Source organism: Arvicanthis niloticus, chromosome 14 (genome assembly GCF_011762505.2).
Source record: "Arvicanthis niloticus isolate mArvNil1 chromosome 14, mArvNil1.pat.X, whole genome shotgun sequence".
NCBI classification, from domain to species: Eukaryota; Metazoa; Chordata; class Mammalia; order Rodentia; family Muridae; genus Arvicanthis; species Arvicanthis niloticus.
Genome location: NC_047671.1, coordinates 9,130,001 through 9,145,113, shown reverse-complemented (window position 1 = coordinate 9,145,113; position 15,113 = coordinate 9,130,001). Strand labels below are relative to the sequence as shown.

The 15,113-nt window shown below is 49.7% G+C and overlaps 1 protein-coding gene across 6 annotated transcripts in view; it reads right to left on the bottom strand.

The window, feature by feature from the left end:
- Nfatc1 (nuclear factor of activated T cells 1) overlaps nucleotides 1-15,113 on the bottom strand; it is a 109,224-nt gene that overhangs the window by 52,596 nt on the left and 41,515 nt on the right. For all 6 annotated transcript variants that reach the window (XM_076912373.1, XM_076912374.1, XM_076912376.1 and 3 more), the window contains exons 4-6: nucleotides 8,421-8,623; nucleotides 6,790-6,962; nucleotides 4,862-5,002 (exon numbers count right to left, since the gene is read on the bottom strand). In XM_076912373.1, the coding sequence (XP_076768488.1) occupies nucleotides 4,862-5,002; nucleotides 6,790-6,962; nucleotides 8,421-8,623 (517 nt within the window). The remainder of the gene's footprint in view (nucleotides 1-4,861; nucleotides 5,003-6,789; nucleotides 6,963-8,420; nucleotides 8,624-15,113) is intronic.

The window sequence follows — 15,113 nt, the reverse complement described above, 5'->3', positions numbered from 1 at the left end:
ATCACCACACCAATGCCTGCACATAGGCACGTGTGCCCACACATTGATAGATGCATACCTCATGACACATTGACATACATACACATTCACCTACGCTCAGTTATGCATAAATACACTGTCACATATACACACAGTAACAGACACGCCCCATGCAGGGACACAACTCTGTACAGTAACTCCAATCCCCCTAAGCTGGCTTGAAGCTATTGACCTCTCTATAGACTGCTTCCTAGTCACGGGACAGTGTGCTCTGAAGTTTGTGGTCATGTACAGGCTCACACTTAAAAAACAAAACAAACAAACAACAGAAATGAGCAGAGACCTGTCAGCTATACTGCATTTGGCTGGAGGCCCAGGGTTCCCGGCCATGCTGGCTGTTATGCTCTTGCCAGGAGCAGGTGCTGCCACACAGGGGTCCCTTGAAACTCATAACAATTAACAAATAGGTGGAAAGCCAAGGGGAGACTCGGAGGACACTGCACATGTAGCGTCTATGTCCCCAACCCTCTCAGGTCCCTGCTGCCTTCAGCTGCCCAGAGGTTTCTCCTCTCCAGCTTAGCACCTTCTTCTCTGGCAAGCCCTGGGACCAGCTGTGTCCCCAGAGACACACCAAGGATGAAGTGTCTGTGCCCCACCCTCCAGATCAGGCAGGTGTCTCCCAGACCCCTTGGCTAGGCTGGAGAGTGCTTCCTGCTACACATGGTCACAGTCAGGAGTCTCTGCGGCTGCCCTTCTACCCTGAGACCGTCACAGACCATTTCCACGGGTGTTCAAGCCACCCAACTCTGCAAGGACAGGGGAAGTCAGCTAGTAAAGAAGTGGAGTCTCCATCTAAGCACCTGCCTTATGTCAGAGAGATGGATATGGGCATCCCAGTGGCCAATCTTGTCTTCCTGTGCCCAGTGACACCTTTGCTTCAACAAACTGCTACCCTCTGCTTGCATGCCAACCAACCCGTTCTGTGTCCCTTGCATCTAAACCTTTCCAAGGAGAGGAAAGAAAAGGAGGAAGAAAGGAAAGAAGGAAGGAAGAGGGGAAGGAGAGAAGGGTCAGTCTGGGAAAGCAGATCTCTGGGCAGCAAAGCACACCAGATCTGTGTTTTGAGGACAGACTTAACTCAGGACCCCAGAGAGCATTGTGACTGCAGAGCAAGTGTAAGGAGGGTCAGGTGTCACCTGTCCGCATTGGGGTTTGGGACACCTAGGTTTTGGCTTCACTGCAGCTAACAGACACCCAAATAGGCTTCAATACACTTGCAGACAGAGCTACATGCAATGCTGACAAGTAGAGATGGGCATTCCCTTAGAAACCAGCGCCCTCTGTTCACTTTGGGTGAGTCTCCAAGAAGACTGAGCCAAGCTCAGGAGGGTGCCTATGATTCCACTGCCCCGGCACCGACCCCTCTCACTCATACACAAACATGCCATCCGGTCTGCAGAGCTGAAGACGGCAGCCACACTTGGGGGAAGAGCTGGCCTGTCATCTCTCATGCCAGATACCTGCGGCATTTGGAGTGGATGGGCCCAAATGCTCCAAGAGCATCTGATGGGACGAGCGGCCCTGTGTGGCAAGTGCCCTCAGACCTCACTTACTACCTCTGCTTCCTGGAAAAATATACTGCAAGGATTTCCATCGTCAGTCAGTGCTCCCTGAAGCTTAGGGATGAACTTCTGACAGAACTTCACCCTTGACAGAAAGTCTCATTCCAGCCAGTAATCGATCGATACTCCTGGAAGGAGGAGAAGGTCTGAGAAAAGTCATAACTTCACCGTTATGGATAAGCTGCAGCCATGCTGTTTGACGCCCCGTGGCACCACCCCCACCCCCCACCTGGAGATCATTACCAGATGACCAAGGAAGGAGCTAGCTCCAGAGGCCATTACAGAAACTTTCCTCAGCTGCTGAGTAAAGTGGCAGGGTGCAGTGCGAGTAGTGCAGGAGCTAGCAACTGGCTCTGCTCCTCATGCCTACCCCAGTCTCTCCAGCAGAGCAGCACTCACTCCCACGGCCCTCTAGGCAGGGGAACTCTTTTGACAACAGATGCATAGAACGTTTGAGTCATTGAACATTGTGACCCAGAGCACTGGGGTACCTGTGACTCAGATATCCTGCATCACACAGGGAAGACACATCAGAGCCAAATCCCTGGCTATCGTCCTGACTGCCTGACTCAACAATGTTCACAGCTGTCAAGAGCCACAAGGATGGCCCCTTCCAAAAAGGCCAGCCCTAGCTGCCCAGCTCACAACCTCCACACATCTGTTTCTCCTCACGTCCAAATGCTGGCTTCTGCAAGCAGCAGCCTAAAAACAGAACTTGAAGTAGACACACTATCAGAAGACGAGAGTCCAGTTGTGCTTGTAATTCAGATTGGGCTTTACTGGTTTGCCAGAAAGAAACAACTAGAAAAAACTTGTCCCTAAGTACCTCGCATGGTGTGGTAGGTTAGGGATGACATTTGCTTAGAAAACCAAAGGCAAAGGAAGAGAATCATGCAGATATTGGTTTCCTTCTTTCAGAAAAATATCATTTGCATGTACACACCTGAGCGCATATGCAAATAATCTAATTATATATATATATAATTTAAAAACGAAACATTGTTGTCTAGACACAGAACTGTAGTGTTCTCACATCTCAAAGCTCTCCATGCTGCCTGTATGTGTGACATTATTCATTTATTACAGGCCTTTTGTATAGACATCACTTGTAGCCTGTGAGTAGGTTAGGCGCCCATGCTGCAGCCTCAGGAGCTTAGCTTTACGGCAGGAATAATCCAGTGAAGGTGAGATGGGGCTTCCAGCAGAGTGAGCCAGGGGCTTGTGGTCAACGGTGGTGGGCTGCTCACTCAGTAGTAGTCAGGAAGATGCATTTTCCACTGTACCTTTCTGCTGAACCATGCCAGGCTCAGACCTGGCTGCCTACTGTAGGCCGCAGGTACAAGCTACCAAGTTTACAGCTGTGGTCAATTTGCTTGTGGAGAAGGCACCTCCCTAGGTCTCCCCACCTTGAAGAATCATAAACAGATAAGAAAGCTATCTGGATCCTGCCTTCTGACAGAGCCACAGGGATCTGGGGCTCCCTTCGATTTGAGTACAGAGATCTTACAGAGCAGAGTGCAAAGCGTTATGTCTAGTGCTTCTTGTCCAACAGGGAGGCATGCCTGAGGCTCAGAAGGTCAAATGACTTCAGAATTAACCTCCCCAGAGAAGGGTGTGGGTACTGCTAATTCTCTTTATCATTGCACTTAGTCGGGTTTTCTTTATAATTTACAACATATTTTCCAATTATATGCATGATTACAGAGGCAAGCTGAGTTAAATGTCAAACCTATGTTGATTGAAGTGCTTATGTTCCCCGTGAATGGTACAAAATCAAGACCCTATTATGGAGGCTATTGAAGGCCTCAGTGCTGTTCGATGATTAGGGTAAATACGGACTGACCACCTCCAAGAAAAGGCCAGCTGGTAAGAATGAAAAGCAGAAAAGCCTCCAAATCACTAGCCTTGAGTAGATACTGCCCTGATACCCTCATGAGAAGGGTATGGCACCTCCTGCCTAAATAAAAAAAAAAAAAAAAAACCATCTGGAAGAAGCCATGGGTCCAAAATTCCAAACTGTACAGCCTTTGTGGAGGAGTTACTGCAGCTGAGGACAGACTCCCTCTGGGTCAGTGCATGCCTGCCCACAGCCACCCAAGAGGCTGCTGGCCTTCCCAGTGCCTTCCCAGTGTCCTGGAGCCCAACAGCCTCCTTTAGTACAGCTCTACCAAGTTGGAGCCAGAAAGGTCCCCACTGTTCCAGAAAGGATGAGAACCAAGAACAATGTCTAACTGAAGTGACGTGGGGCTATACTCCTGGTCCCAATGGCATGCAGACACAATGGCCCCAGGTGTAAAGAAAATGCCTAGCCCCTCAGGACGCCAGCCCTTCTGAGCTCACCCTTGGCATCTGCAAACAATGAAACAGTTTCACAGCGGGCTACCGTGAGCAGAAAGCTACAGTTGAGCGTGGCAGTGCTATGTTCTGTCTTCTCATGGCGACCTTTGTGGGGTATGGGAGTCTGTAGAGATGGAGATACACACATACACACACACAGTAATATGTACACACTCTTACACACACACTTATACAGTCTTACACACACACACACACACATACACACACACAGTAATATGTACACACTCTTACACACACACTTATACAGTCTTACACACACACACACACACATACACACACACAGTAATATGTACACACTCTTACACACACACTTATACAGTCTTACACACACATATACAAGGCTGTGACACTGAAGGTCTCAGTGACAAAAGGAATAGCAGCCTAGGCTGTGCTGTGCATGAAATGGACACAGAGGGTCAACAGGTACCGACTTATATCCACTCTGGTACTCACTGGCATTTGCTTAGGGGACTGGCTTCTTGGGGAAGCCAAAGGAGTGCTCTCCCTCATGGAAAGGAGGGAGAGAGGAAAAGCCAGGATAAGGGGCTGGGCAGAGCTCAAAACAGGTGCCAGGCCTGGTGTCCACTCCAGGTGACCAGACAACCCTAGCAAGTAGGTGTTTCCCAACCCCACCTCTAGACTTTCCTAACACACACTTTCAAACGTCTGGCCCTGGGCACCCCAAAGCTGAACTTTGACCTGACTTTCTGCAACACAAAAACTAAAGGGGATGAAATCATGAGCTCTTCAGAGCCCCTGTGGGCTGATGGCTACCTCTATCAGGTGACATGCTATGACCAAACACACTCATGCAGGGGAAGGGTCCATATCTTGCCAACCAGGAGCCAGCTCCCATCAGCACCGAGAGCAGGACCTCATCCAGGCTATCCTGAAGAACATACCTGGAGCCTTCTCCACGAAAATGACCTTGGAGTCTTGCAGAAAGTTATGGCCAGACAATACCATCTTCTTCCCGCCGATGACTGGGTAGCTGTCTGTGCTCTGCTTCTCCACGAGGGGCAGTTCCTGGGCCGACCGCTGGGCTGTGTCAGAGGAGGCGACAGTGAGTGAAGCCTTATCTCTGCTGCCTGGAGGATTCCTTGCAGCTGGGACGCTAGGCCCCAGGTGCTGTCATTTGACATAACTGTTGGGATTCTCTGGGGACTGACCAAGCCATGAACTTTTCAGAGGGTCTCAAACTGTCTTATGTGGAGACCACAGATATCAGGAGTGTAGCAAATGCATCAGAACATGATCCATAGTAAGAATGGAACATTCTCCTCAGAAGCTGCAAGCAATAGGAACCCTGACTTCTAATGCTGGCTCCTGGACTGGAAGGCAGTAAGGCTCTTGGAAGAGCTGGATAAGAAGAGTCCTAGTCCTAGATTGACCCTGGAGGCAGGGGCAGAGTGGACCTCTTTGGCAGGAAGCTGGGAGAGACCCAGTGATGTATCAGCAACTTCATGAGTGTGGTTCTGCAAGAAAGACTACAGAGGCTGGGGGAGGGGTGACATTCTAGTCACCTGTGGCAGATGAGTTTCCTCAGACTTCTTCCAGTCAGACAGGCAGGGCAGGGGAGAGGATTCAGCCTCAGAAAGTCAGGTCCCCAGTGGCTTGAGACAGATAGGTACAGAGGGCAGAGCCATAGGCTTCAGTGTGTGTGTGACTAAGAAAGACTCAGCTTGTTCCAGGGGAAGCAAGGACTAGTCAGATATGCAAGTGGACCTGCTCCACATTCCAGAGGACATCGACAGTGGTGGGTAGAACTCAGGAGTTCAGCATTGAACTAAAGGCCCCATGGTGGGAGTCTCTTAGGACACAAAGCCACAACAGCAGGAGAAGGGACACAGTCTGATGGCGCTGGGAGTGAGCAGAAAGGGCTGGCCAAGACTGTGTCTCCTCAGAGACTGATCCCCCCATGAGTGCAGTCCTCAGATCGGGGAGGGTGTCAGGGTGCAGGGGACTGAGAGGATGGACCCCAACAGGTTTCTGGTGACATGGTTGCTAACAAGGAACCAGCCAAGCAGGACAGAGGAAGGTGGTAGCCATGCCCGTTCCTTCCTAGGGCCAAGGAGCCCTTAGCCACGTTTGGTGGCCACCACACACATTAAAGGCAAATCTTAGCACCACCAGGGAAGATGAATAGTCCTGGTGAGTTACAAAATTCAGATTTGGGTTACAGGGCATATGGACCACTGGCAGAGCATTTGTTTAATATACATAGGGCTGAGTTCCATCTGTAGCAGTGTACACATGTACAACACACATACACACACGTGTGCACACACATGCACACCTGCATGCATGCACACACATGTGCTCATATGTGCACACATGTGCACGCACACACACAAACTGAGGAGGAGGAATAGAGAAGAGAAGGGGGATAAGAGAGATGAAAGTTTCAGAGACTAGCAGAGGGGAGAGGAGAAGAGGAACTGGGTAGGAAAGAGAGAAGAGGAGGGGAAAATAGAAGAGGAAGAGGAGGAGGATAAAGAGGAGGAATTGTTTTGGTTTTTCCAGTCTGGTGGCTACAGAGCCAAACTTCCTCTTTTCAGTTTCCCTCAGAATAAACAGGGAATAAATACAGATACAGTCAATATAACTCTGCTTCATGACAGACTTTGTGTTTTACTAATGTAGTTGCCAGGGCCAGGATGCTGTATACTTTGGTCAGACTCTAACCAGCACCCAGCTGTGTGGAGGAACACATATCCCAGCCAGAGACGTCAGGTCTCCTGAGAGGGATCGTATTTTCCAGGGAGCTCACTGAAACAGACCTTTAATGATACCATGCAGTGCAAAAGTTACAACAGGGTCTGCTACTTACAACACTCGATAGGGTTTGAGGCCACCTGGAGGGACAGCGTCCGGCCATTGGGCTGAGGGATGTGAACTCGGAAGACCAGCCGCACCCTGGTGTTCTTCCTCCCAATGTCTGTCTCCCCTTTCCTGAGCTCGATGTCAGAGTTCCTGAGCTTCAGGATCCCCGCACAGTCGATGCTGTAGGAAACAGAGGCCATAGTTTGACTTTATGGCCCAGCACTGAGCAAGAGGAACACTGGCCTGCCAGGCCAGATCTAAAGACTCAGCCTTCCTGCTGGGCACCCCAGCCTCCCTGAGGAGAAGCCAATGGGGAAGATTACAGCATCCACACATGCCAGCCAGGTGGGAACCGGGCAGCTGTGTAGACTGTAGTCTCCTTCTGGGACCAGACATCTCAGACCCTGCAGAGGATGTGTCAGAGTAGCTCAGAGAGGAACAGCCTTCAACACTGTGCCTCCTGTGTGTCCTGCAGTGCCATGTGATTCGGGGATCCAACATTATTCACTTGTTCACTTTAATACCTTTTATGATTTGTAAAACTTCCAGGGTTTCACACGACTTCATTTTACTTCATAATTTCATTCAAATCTACAGTCTGGTAAAAGTTCCATATGTTAAAAAAAAAAAAAAAAAAAAAAAAAAAAAAAAAAAAAAAAAAAACTTGATATAATAAAAGGAAGACCTCTTCTCTGGCTCTGTCCTGACCTTGGGAAGAGAACCCAAGGGCTCACAATGAAGTCCTGGAGGGTAAAATCCTCAGATTCATGAGAAGCTGATGCACACAGAATGCTTTCCCTTTTGTTGTTAACTTAAAAGGTTTAAAGCTATGAAGAATTTATCAAAGCACACACAAGGTGCTACGTGACACAGCCCTACCGGCCTCTTCTCCTGCACTTTACCTGTACCCCCAAACTCAGTCATGCACTGCAGTCTTTGCATGCACACAGTTCCCTGAGAGCAACATCAGGCCCTCCACTCTGCTCTTAGTCTTGCTTGTCTGCATGCTTTCATCTTGGCCGCCTCACCCTCTGCCTGGATACCTGCTTATGTGTGCTACGGCCTATCCTCACCATGGGTCAGGTGCAGTGTGTCTCCCGTGGGAAGTATCAGAATACATGTTTCCTCAGCTCCGCTCACAGTTCAGGGTACTCAAATCACGGGATGAACAGCATAGAGCCCCACTCGATATTATGTGACGTGCAAGGAACACTTAATTAATCCCTTTCTAAGTTAACCATGTGCCAAAGGGGCTTTGCACACCAGATGTCAGCCATATTGGCGACTCTGAATGGAAACAATTCAGAGGAATTACCCACCCTATCTTTTTAGTGCTTTTTTCAACCATTCCTTGAATGAACGGGGCTGCATTCAGAAGTAAACAGGTGTTGTGTTTAGGAACTAAATGAGAGGCCTAGGGGCAGTGTTTACGGCTGTGTGACTGAGACACTGGTAGGTGCCGTAACACACAGCACCTGAGAACTCAGAAAGAGGAAAATCTGTCATGGCAAATATCTGTAAAGTTTCTTCAGGCTCAAGAGCCACAGGGCCTGGGGGACTGGGAGCCAGAGGCTAAGCACTGGGTGCTGGGCAGAGCATCAGGAGCCGACCCCTCAGGCGCAGCCCCCACTCGCTTACATGGCGCGCATGTTATTTTCTGGGAGCAGTGGGATCTCCAGGACTTTGGTGTTAGACAGGATGGCTTCGTGGCTGGTGGTGGAGACTGTCTTCCCCGTGATCCGGTGGACCTGGTAGAAGGCATGGGGCCGAAGCAGGCGGTCATCAGCCGTCCCGATGAACAGCTGAAGGGTGAGGGGCTCGTTTTCCAAGTAACCATGTAGCTGGCAAGAAAACAAAAGACTCTCAGTAAGTAAGCACCATGCACATAAACTGCTGGGAACCAACTGTTGTTTGTCAACAGACTCTGGCTCACAAGGAAAGCCGTGCCCAGTGCCCAGTGCCCAGTGCCCAGTGTCCAGTGCCCAGTGTCCAATCTCTCAGCTTCATGTGATGTAATATCAGTACTTCTTGAAACTATAAGTATAAAATGCATCTAGGCATAGTGGTGTACACCTTTAATCCCAGCTCTTGCGAGGGAGAGGCAGGCAGATCCCTTAGCTCAAAGCCAGCCTGGTCTACAGAGTGTCTGGACAGCCAGGGCTACTCAATAAGACAGTATCTCAAAAAATAAAACAAAATAAATAAATAAAGCTTCATTATCCTAAAGGCCCAGGGAATACAGATTAGGATCTGAACACTCTTAGTCCTATTTTCAAACAGACATAATACATGTCTGCATATATGTGCCAGTATACAAATGCACACCTCACACATGTCCTTGCACATGTCTGACCAGACAGGTAGTGTGCACATGGGTTCACATGCACACCTAGAGGCAATGTGCAAATGTGTACACTTGCACCCTATCATACACACACTCCCATAAAACATTGTACAGACATCACATACAAAAATCATACACAGTTACATGTGTAATGTTACACACGTGCGCACACACAAAGGCAGCTTACACACTATTCACACACTACAAGAGCCAGTGACAATGCTGAACTTGTACGCTCCCGTCTCTCCAGGTGAAGCTGCTGACGAAGGACCACAAGACTCTAGCAAGCCTGATGACGGTGGCATCCCAGCCCACACCTATCCTGTGGGCTTTCTGACTGGCTTCTGAGAAAGGAACATCCTTCCAAGCTAGTTGAGCTGAAGAGAGATGGAGGTGGCTGGACTGTCTATGGTGCCATCACCTCCAGAATCGGAGTGCTAAGGCTTTTCCAACTTCCCCAAATCAGTCCTGCACATCCCTCAAACATGGCACAAGTTAGCAGAGCATTCACTCATTGTGATTTGTAACACGCATGTGTTTACCATAAACACAGCAACACACACACACACACGTGTCTACGCTATCCTTTCACGACTGCCCTGTGTACCTCTCCTTCAGAAAGAGGTGGGAACAGATGTCCCATCAACGCCAATTGCATGGCTCACCCCGCCACAGAGATTCTTGTGGACAGAGTATCTTGCCCACAGGATAAGACAGAGTGAAATTGCCCCATGCCGGTAGCCACCATCCTTCCCACCGTATCTGTGTAATTCAAAGAAGGACATATCAACTCTGTGCCTCTTCCAGGCCACAGGTGGGTGACCTACACATCTACAATGTGGTCCTTGTGCTAGGAGACAGCCACCCTTCGAGATAAACAACCAGAGTTTAGAAGTGGGGTCACCAGAACTATCAGTCTAGGTGTCAACCTTGCTGCCCTTTGACCCCAATGTGTCCTCCTTCCCTCAATGGCTACTCACTGGCACTGTGTGCCCCATGTCCATCACTGCACTCGCCATCAGCTAACAAATGTTGTGACTGAGACACTTTATTCTCAGGCACACTGTGGACAAAGGGGGGCCCTTCATGCAGGTGGGGGGTATTTCCGAGGCTCTGTGAGGATGGGGGTGGACTGTAACCAGACTCCAATGCCACAGGGGCTGAGAACTGCTTGGTCCTGTAGGCTGTGCTCACTCTCCTACTGTTCTGACACGGTGACAACAGAGTCAAACTGTTCTCTCCTCAGGCAAGGTGTAGCCAAGAAATGCATACAAACACCAGCGCTGCTACCAAAAGGCCATCGAGCCAAGGGTCAAGAGCCTCCAGCCTCCGTCAAACCCACGATGAACATTCAGACATGCCGCTTCCTCAGGCAGGCATGAGAGCCCCTCACAGGTGCAGGTGATTTGCCTGCACAGGGTGGCCCTGGTCCCAACAGGATTCTAGGATCCACAGAGGATCCTAGAATAATCTCTTAGAACGAAAGACTCACCGTGAAGTACACACTGAAGGAAGTCAGCCTGCCCGCATGACTTTGACTCCTCTGCTCCACTCCTGGAAGCCCCACCCCCACCCATCATTCTATTTAGAATCCTGTAACCTACCCACCTCATACACCATGCTTGCGATGCCCCATAGTTCCCTGCTGCCATGAAGGAAGCATGAGATACCCTGTAGGCTGCCAGGACCCAGTTGATGACCTCCTCTGGTTGCTATCATCCATTTCTCCAATGGAGAAGCCCACAGCCCCTCATGCAGGCCACAAAGGCATGGCCTGGCCACCAGGTGGGCAGAAGGGATGAGGGCTGGAACATGGAACTCAGAGCCAAGAGTGACATCGAGGTGGACAGCTGTGACGAGTTGTGGGATTGCTAGGCGTTTGGTTTTAGCGACGCTAAACGGGAGGGTACTGAACAGCACCCACCAGAAAGCAGTGAGCAGTCTCCAAAAATCCCGCAGCAAAGAGGGTGAAGGTCTGTGGTGGAAATGGGGAGGGAGCCTCAGGCGCAAGAAGTGGACCCACAGATTCTTCGAAAGGGAAAGGGAGGTATCCAGCAAGAGAGGAGGAGTACAGAGGACCCCAGGCTCCACCCCCTACTGCTTGTCTCTCCGATGATGTAATTCCAGCCTTTTGGGATGGTAGAGGATTATGCCTTTCATTTTAAAGCATTGGAAAAAAGCAATGAAACCTAGAAGCGGGGATCAGAAAATCAGACAGTGCAATTAGCTGCTGCTGGATTTTGATGTGGGCCGTGGGTATCGGGGTTTTACAAGGCAGTGGGGCCTCTCACATGTCCCTCGTGCAAGGATCTCAGCCACCGCCTCTGGCCTGATCCATGCCAGTGGCTCATTAGGAGAAGCATGGGCACTTTGTGGCTTTCATTAGGTCCTGTGATCCACCAGCATGTGGCACACGGTCAGTGCCAGCCCTACCTCGAGATAAAAGGGCTGGGGACTACGACTGTACTTCAAACAGGTACAACCTGGATGCTCATGTTCATTGAGCAGCAGCAAGAAAAATGTTCCCCACTCATCAGAGGTTAACGGGACAGAGGCCCAGGGCTTCGTTGCCTTAATAAGCAAAGGGGGCCAGGTGGAGCACCGCTCACCTCTGACGGCTGGGATGAAAGCAGACTGCTTCCACACTGAGGCTGGCAGACCTCCACATGGGCTCGGGAGGAACTCTGTCCTCTTCTTGCTGAGTTGGCACAAGGTGACAGACACCGGCAAATGCAAAAACGAGAGCCCTGTCTGAGGCAGACCCTGGAGCCCACCGTTTTTCTTCAGCAAAACCCTTCTCCTTTCCCAACTCAAAGCCCTGTGATGCAAGCTGGAACAACTTTCTGTGAGCCCACAAACTCCCTCCCAGACCAAGAGACTCCTCAGTACAAACAGAGTTTAGACTTGAGAGTAAGAAATGACCTGGTGGCTCCAGAGAACCCACAACAGCGCTCCATCCACAGAAACCATCTTTCCACACTCTGTTAGTCAAAGAAGCAGACCCTCATCTGATTCCCTTAAAGCGACTGTATTTCTGAATTTGAGTTCCCAGGGGAAAAAATCCTGTTGTGTGGCCCATTACTGACAGGTAGGAAGCTGAGGGCCTGAGATGAGGCTTACTCCAGTTCACATCCGAAGATATAAGGAAAGCGGACAGACACTGGCTGAGAACACCAGACAGGACAGCACTGGATAAGAGCTCACAGCAGACTGTACGCTGAAGAGGCCGATCAAACCAGCCCAGTGGTCCCTGCAGCTAACACCATGCAGATATCACTACTGTGCACACGAGAATCTATATTGCAAAGATGGGGTGGTGACTCTTGTGGTGCCCTGAATATACAGCCCTTCCACTCCCTGACGCCAGTAGGTGGTTCCAAGGGGTCTTTGCCCCCACCCCAGGCCTCTGGGCAGCATTACACGTTCTACTGATTAATGTTTAAAATGAATGCATGTGTCCTGTGGTGAGTGCTGAATGCGTGGGGCACAGCGAGCAGAGACGATGACCATCATGGGGTGGGGGTGCTTATGAGTGTCAAGGAGGAGCCCTGTGAGACACAGACTGTGTGGCAGGTGTGGGTGGCAGTGTTATTCCTGACTGCACATGTGTATTCACAGACATGTACCTCGTGTATTGTGTATACTGAGTCAGCTTGGAAGGACCTCTCTCTGGGCTTGGGTAAAGAGCTTTGGGCCAGGCTTCTGTTTAGTTCCACAAGTCACAGTATCTGTGAGCTGGATCACTTCAGATTCGCCTGTGCAGATACTTTCCTGTGGGCTGTGTGCCATGGGCACATGTGTCAGTGTGAGGGGTGCCTGCTGACCACAGGTACCCAGGCATCCTGGGACAACAGCAGCCTCGATTAAGGCTGGTGGAGCCAGAAAGCACAGGGTATTTTCCCCCAAACTCTCCCATTTGCTGTGGGCCTGGCTGACTAAAAGAATATTGCGGATACCACATACCCAGTCTCCCATCCTCGGCCATCAGTGTGGAAAGCCACCTCTGCCACCCTCGGGCCAGTCGGGCCAGTGATCACATCTAATACTGTCTTAATCTGCAGGGACGACAAAGCAGTGTGAACACTGAAGTCCCCTGCAAACAGGATTTAGCAACCAAGGCCCCTCAACACCAGGGAGCCAGGCATTTGCCTCTTGCAGTGTGGTGAATCTACTAAGAAACCACTAATCTATTTTAGATTAGAATGAAATGTAAAAAAAAAAAAAAAAAAAAAAAAAATAGAAATTCAGAGACAAAGTATGCCAGTTAGTCTCTTATCTTGTGAAACTTAACACAAGAATATATAAATAAATCTATGACCAAAACCTTCTCAGTGGGCAAGGCTGCGTGGCCCAAGGCTCTAGCCCAGCCTGGCTTGGGTCAGATGACTTTAAAATGACATCTTAAAATTCCCCCAGGACCCCTGCTACGACAGGCGTCTTAAGGCATGGAAGGCAGTGTATACAGTATAATTTTATCCTTTAGAGACACGCCATTTCAGTGAAAATGGGAATATTTAAGGCTTAACCTGGGAGGTAAATATCTATTATTTAAGGCACAAAGTTCACGTTAAGAAAAGAAATCTAAGCTACTTCACACATCCCCCTGCATGGACCTTCTGCCTCTGGCTCCTCACAGTGTCTGTCAGAACAACATTTATAAAGTTACCTGTCAGACCCAAGTCTTCTCTGCCTCCTCTAAACGAGACAAAACGCATTGTTCCATTTGCAAGGTGTAAGCGTCCCCCACTTTCCTGCACATTAAAATGTTTGTTTTTAGCTCCTGTGCCACCTCAGCACTTACACGGGGAGATGACAGGCCCCGCAGACTGATGGAGGACAAATTTATTCAGTGCAGGAGCTGGGCCAACGCTCGCACCTTCATACACAGTGGAAGGAGGGTCTGAATTAACAGAGCCAATTAACTGATGAAAACCATTTGCCTTTCAGCCAGTCATTCTGACTTGGTTACTAAGCAAAGGACATCATCATGTGACATTATTCCACCAAGACATAATGCGCACTTGAAATAATCAACTTAAAGGGAAATGTGCTTTTAAGACCCCGAGTAACATTAGCATCCCATGATATCCCAGAAGACAAGAGAAATCGGCTCACAAATTGGTCTCACTTTCCCTCCTCCTGGCTGGGGATCGCACCCAGGGTGGCTTCCACTATTTTTTAAACCTAAATTCCCTCTACTCGGTTAATTAAGAGTTTGTGTTGGACTCTCATTACCTCAGATTGTTTTCATCCCCAATTCTTCATTACAAACACCACTGCCTGGAGACATCGCTTCCCAGACACAGGAAGTTTTCTGTTATTGGAAGTTCTATTTCCCTCTCCTGGAGACCGCAGAGTGCTGGTCTCCTGGCAGGGTACAGGGGCATCCTGGGAACTCACTGCTGTACCCTGGAGGCCTCGCAGCACCCACAGGAGCTAGAGCTGATCCATCTCCCTGCCCCACAACCTGAGAGGATAAGGGCCAAAGGTCATTCTAGTGAGTTGGGGCTATTACACCAGCCTTAGCTAGAGGCACAGACCCTGGGGAGCTGCTGGTAAGGGTGACTCCCCTCAGAACAACCAGCATGGAAACCTCCTCACCAGCTGTGGAACTGTTTGTCACTCCAGATGGCACTGTGTATCTGTCTGGGAGGAAAGAAATGACGGTCGAGGGCGGACCCCTCACAGATGCTCAGGAGGAGAGTTAAAACACAACCTGAGAGCCAGGCTATGTGGTGCAGGCCTATAATCCCAGCACGCAGCAGGCTGAGGCAGAAGGATCACACATTCAAAGGCTCAATGAATTCCAGAGTGAGCTCGAGGCCAGCCTGGACAAGTCAGAGAGATTGCCATTTCAAAATGAAAAGGTAAGAATGAAATTAAGAGTGTGGGTCGGTGGTAGAGAATTTGCCTAACATATACTGCAAAATCAAACCACCCAACGACAAAACCAATGTCACACCCTCGGGAGCATTGGAAGGATGGCA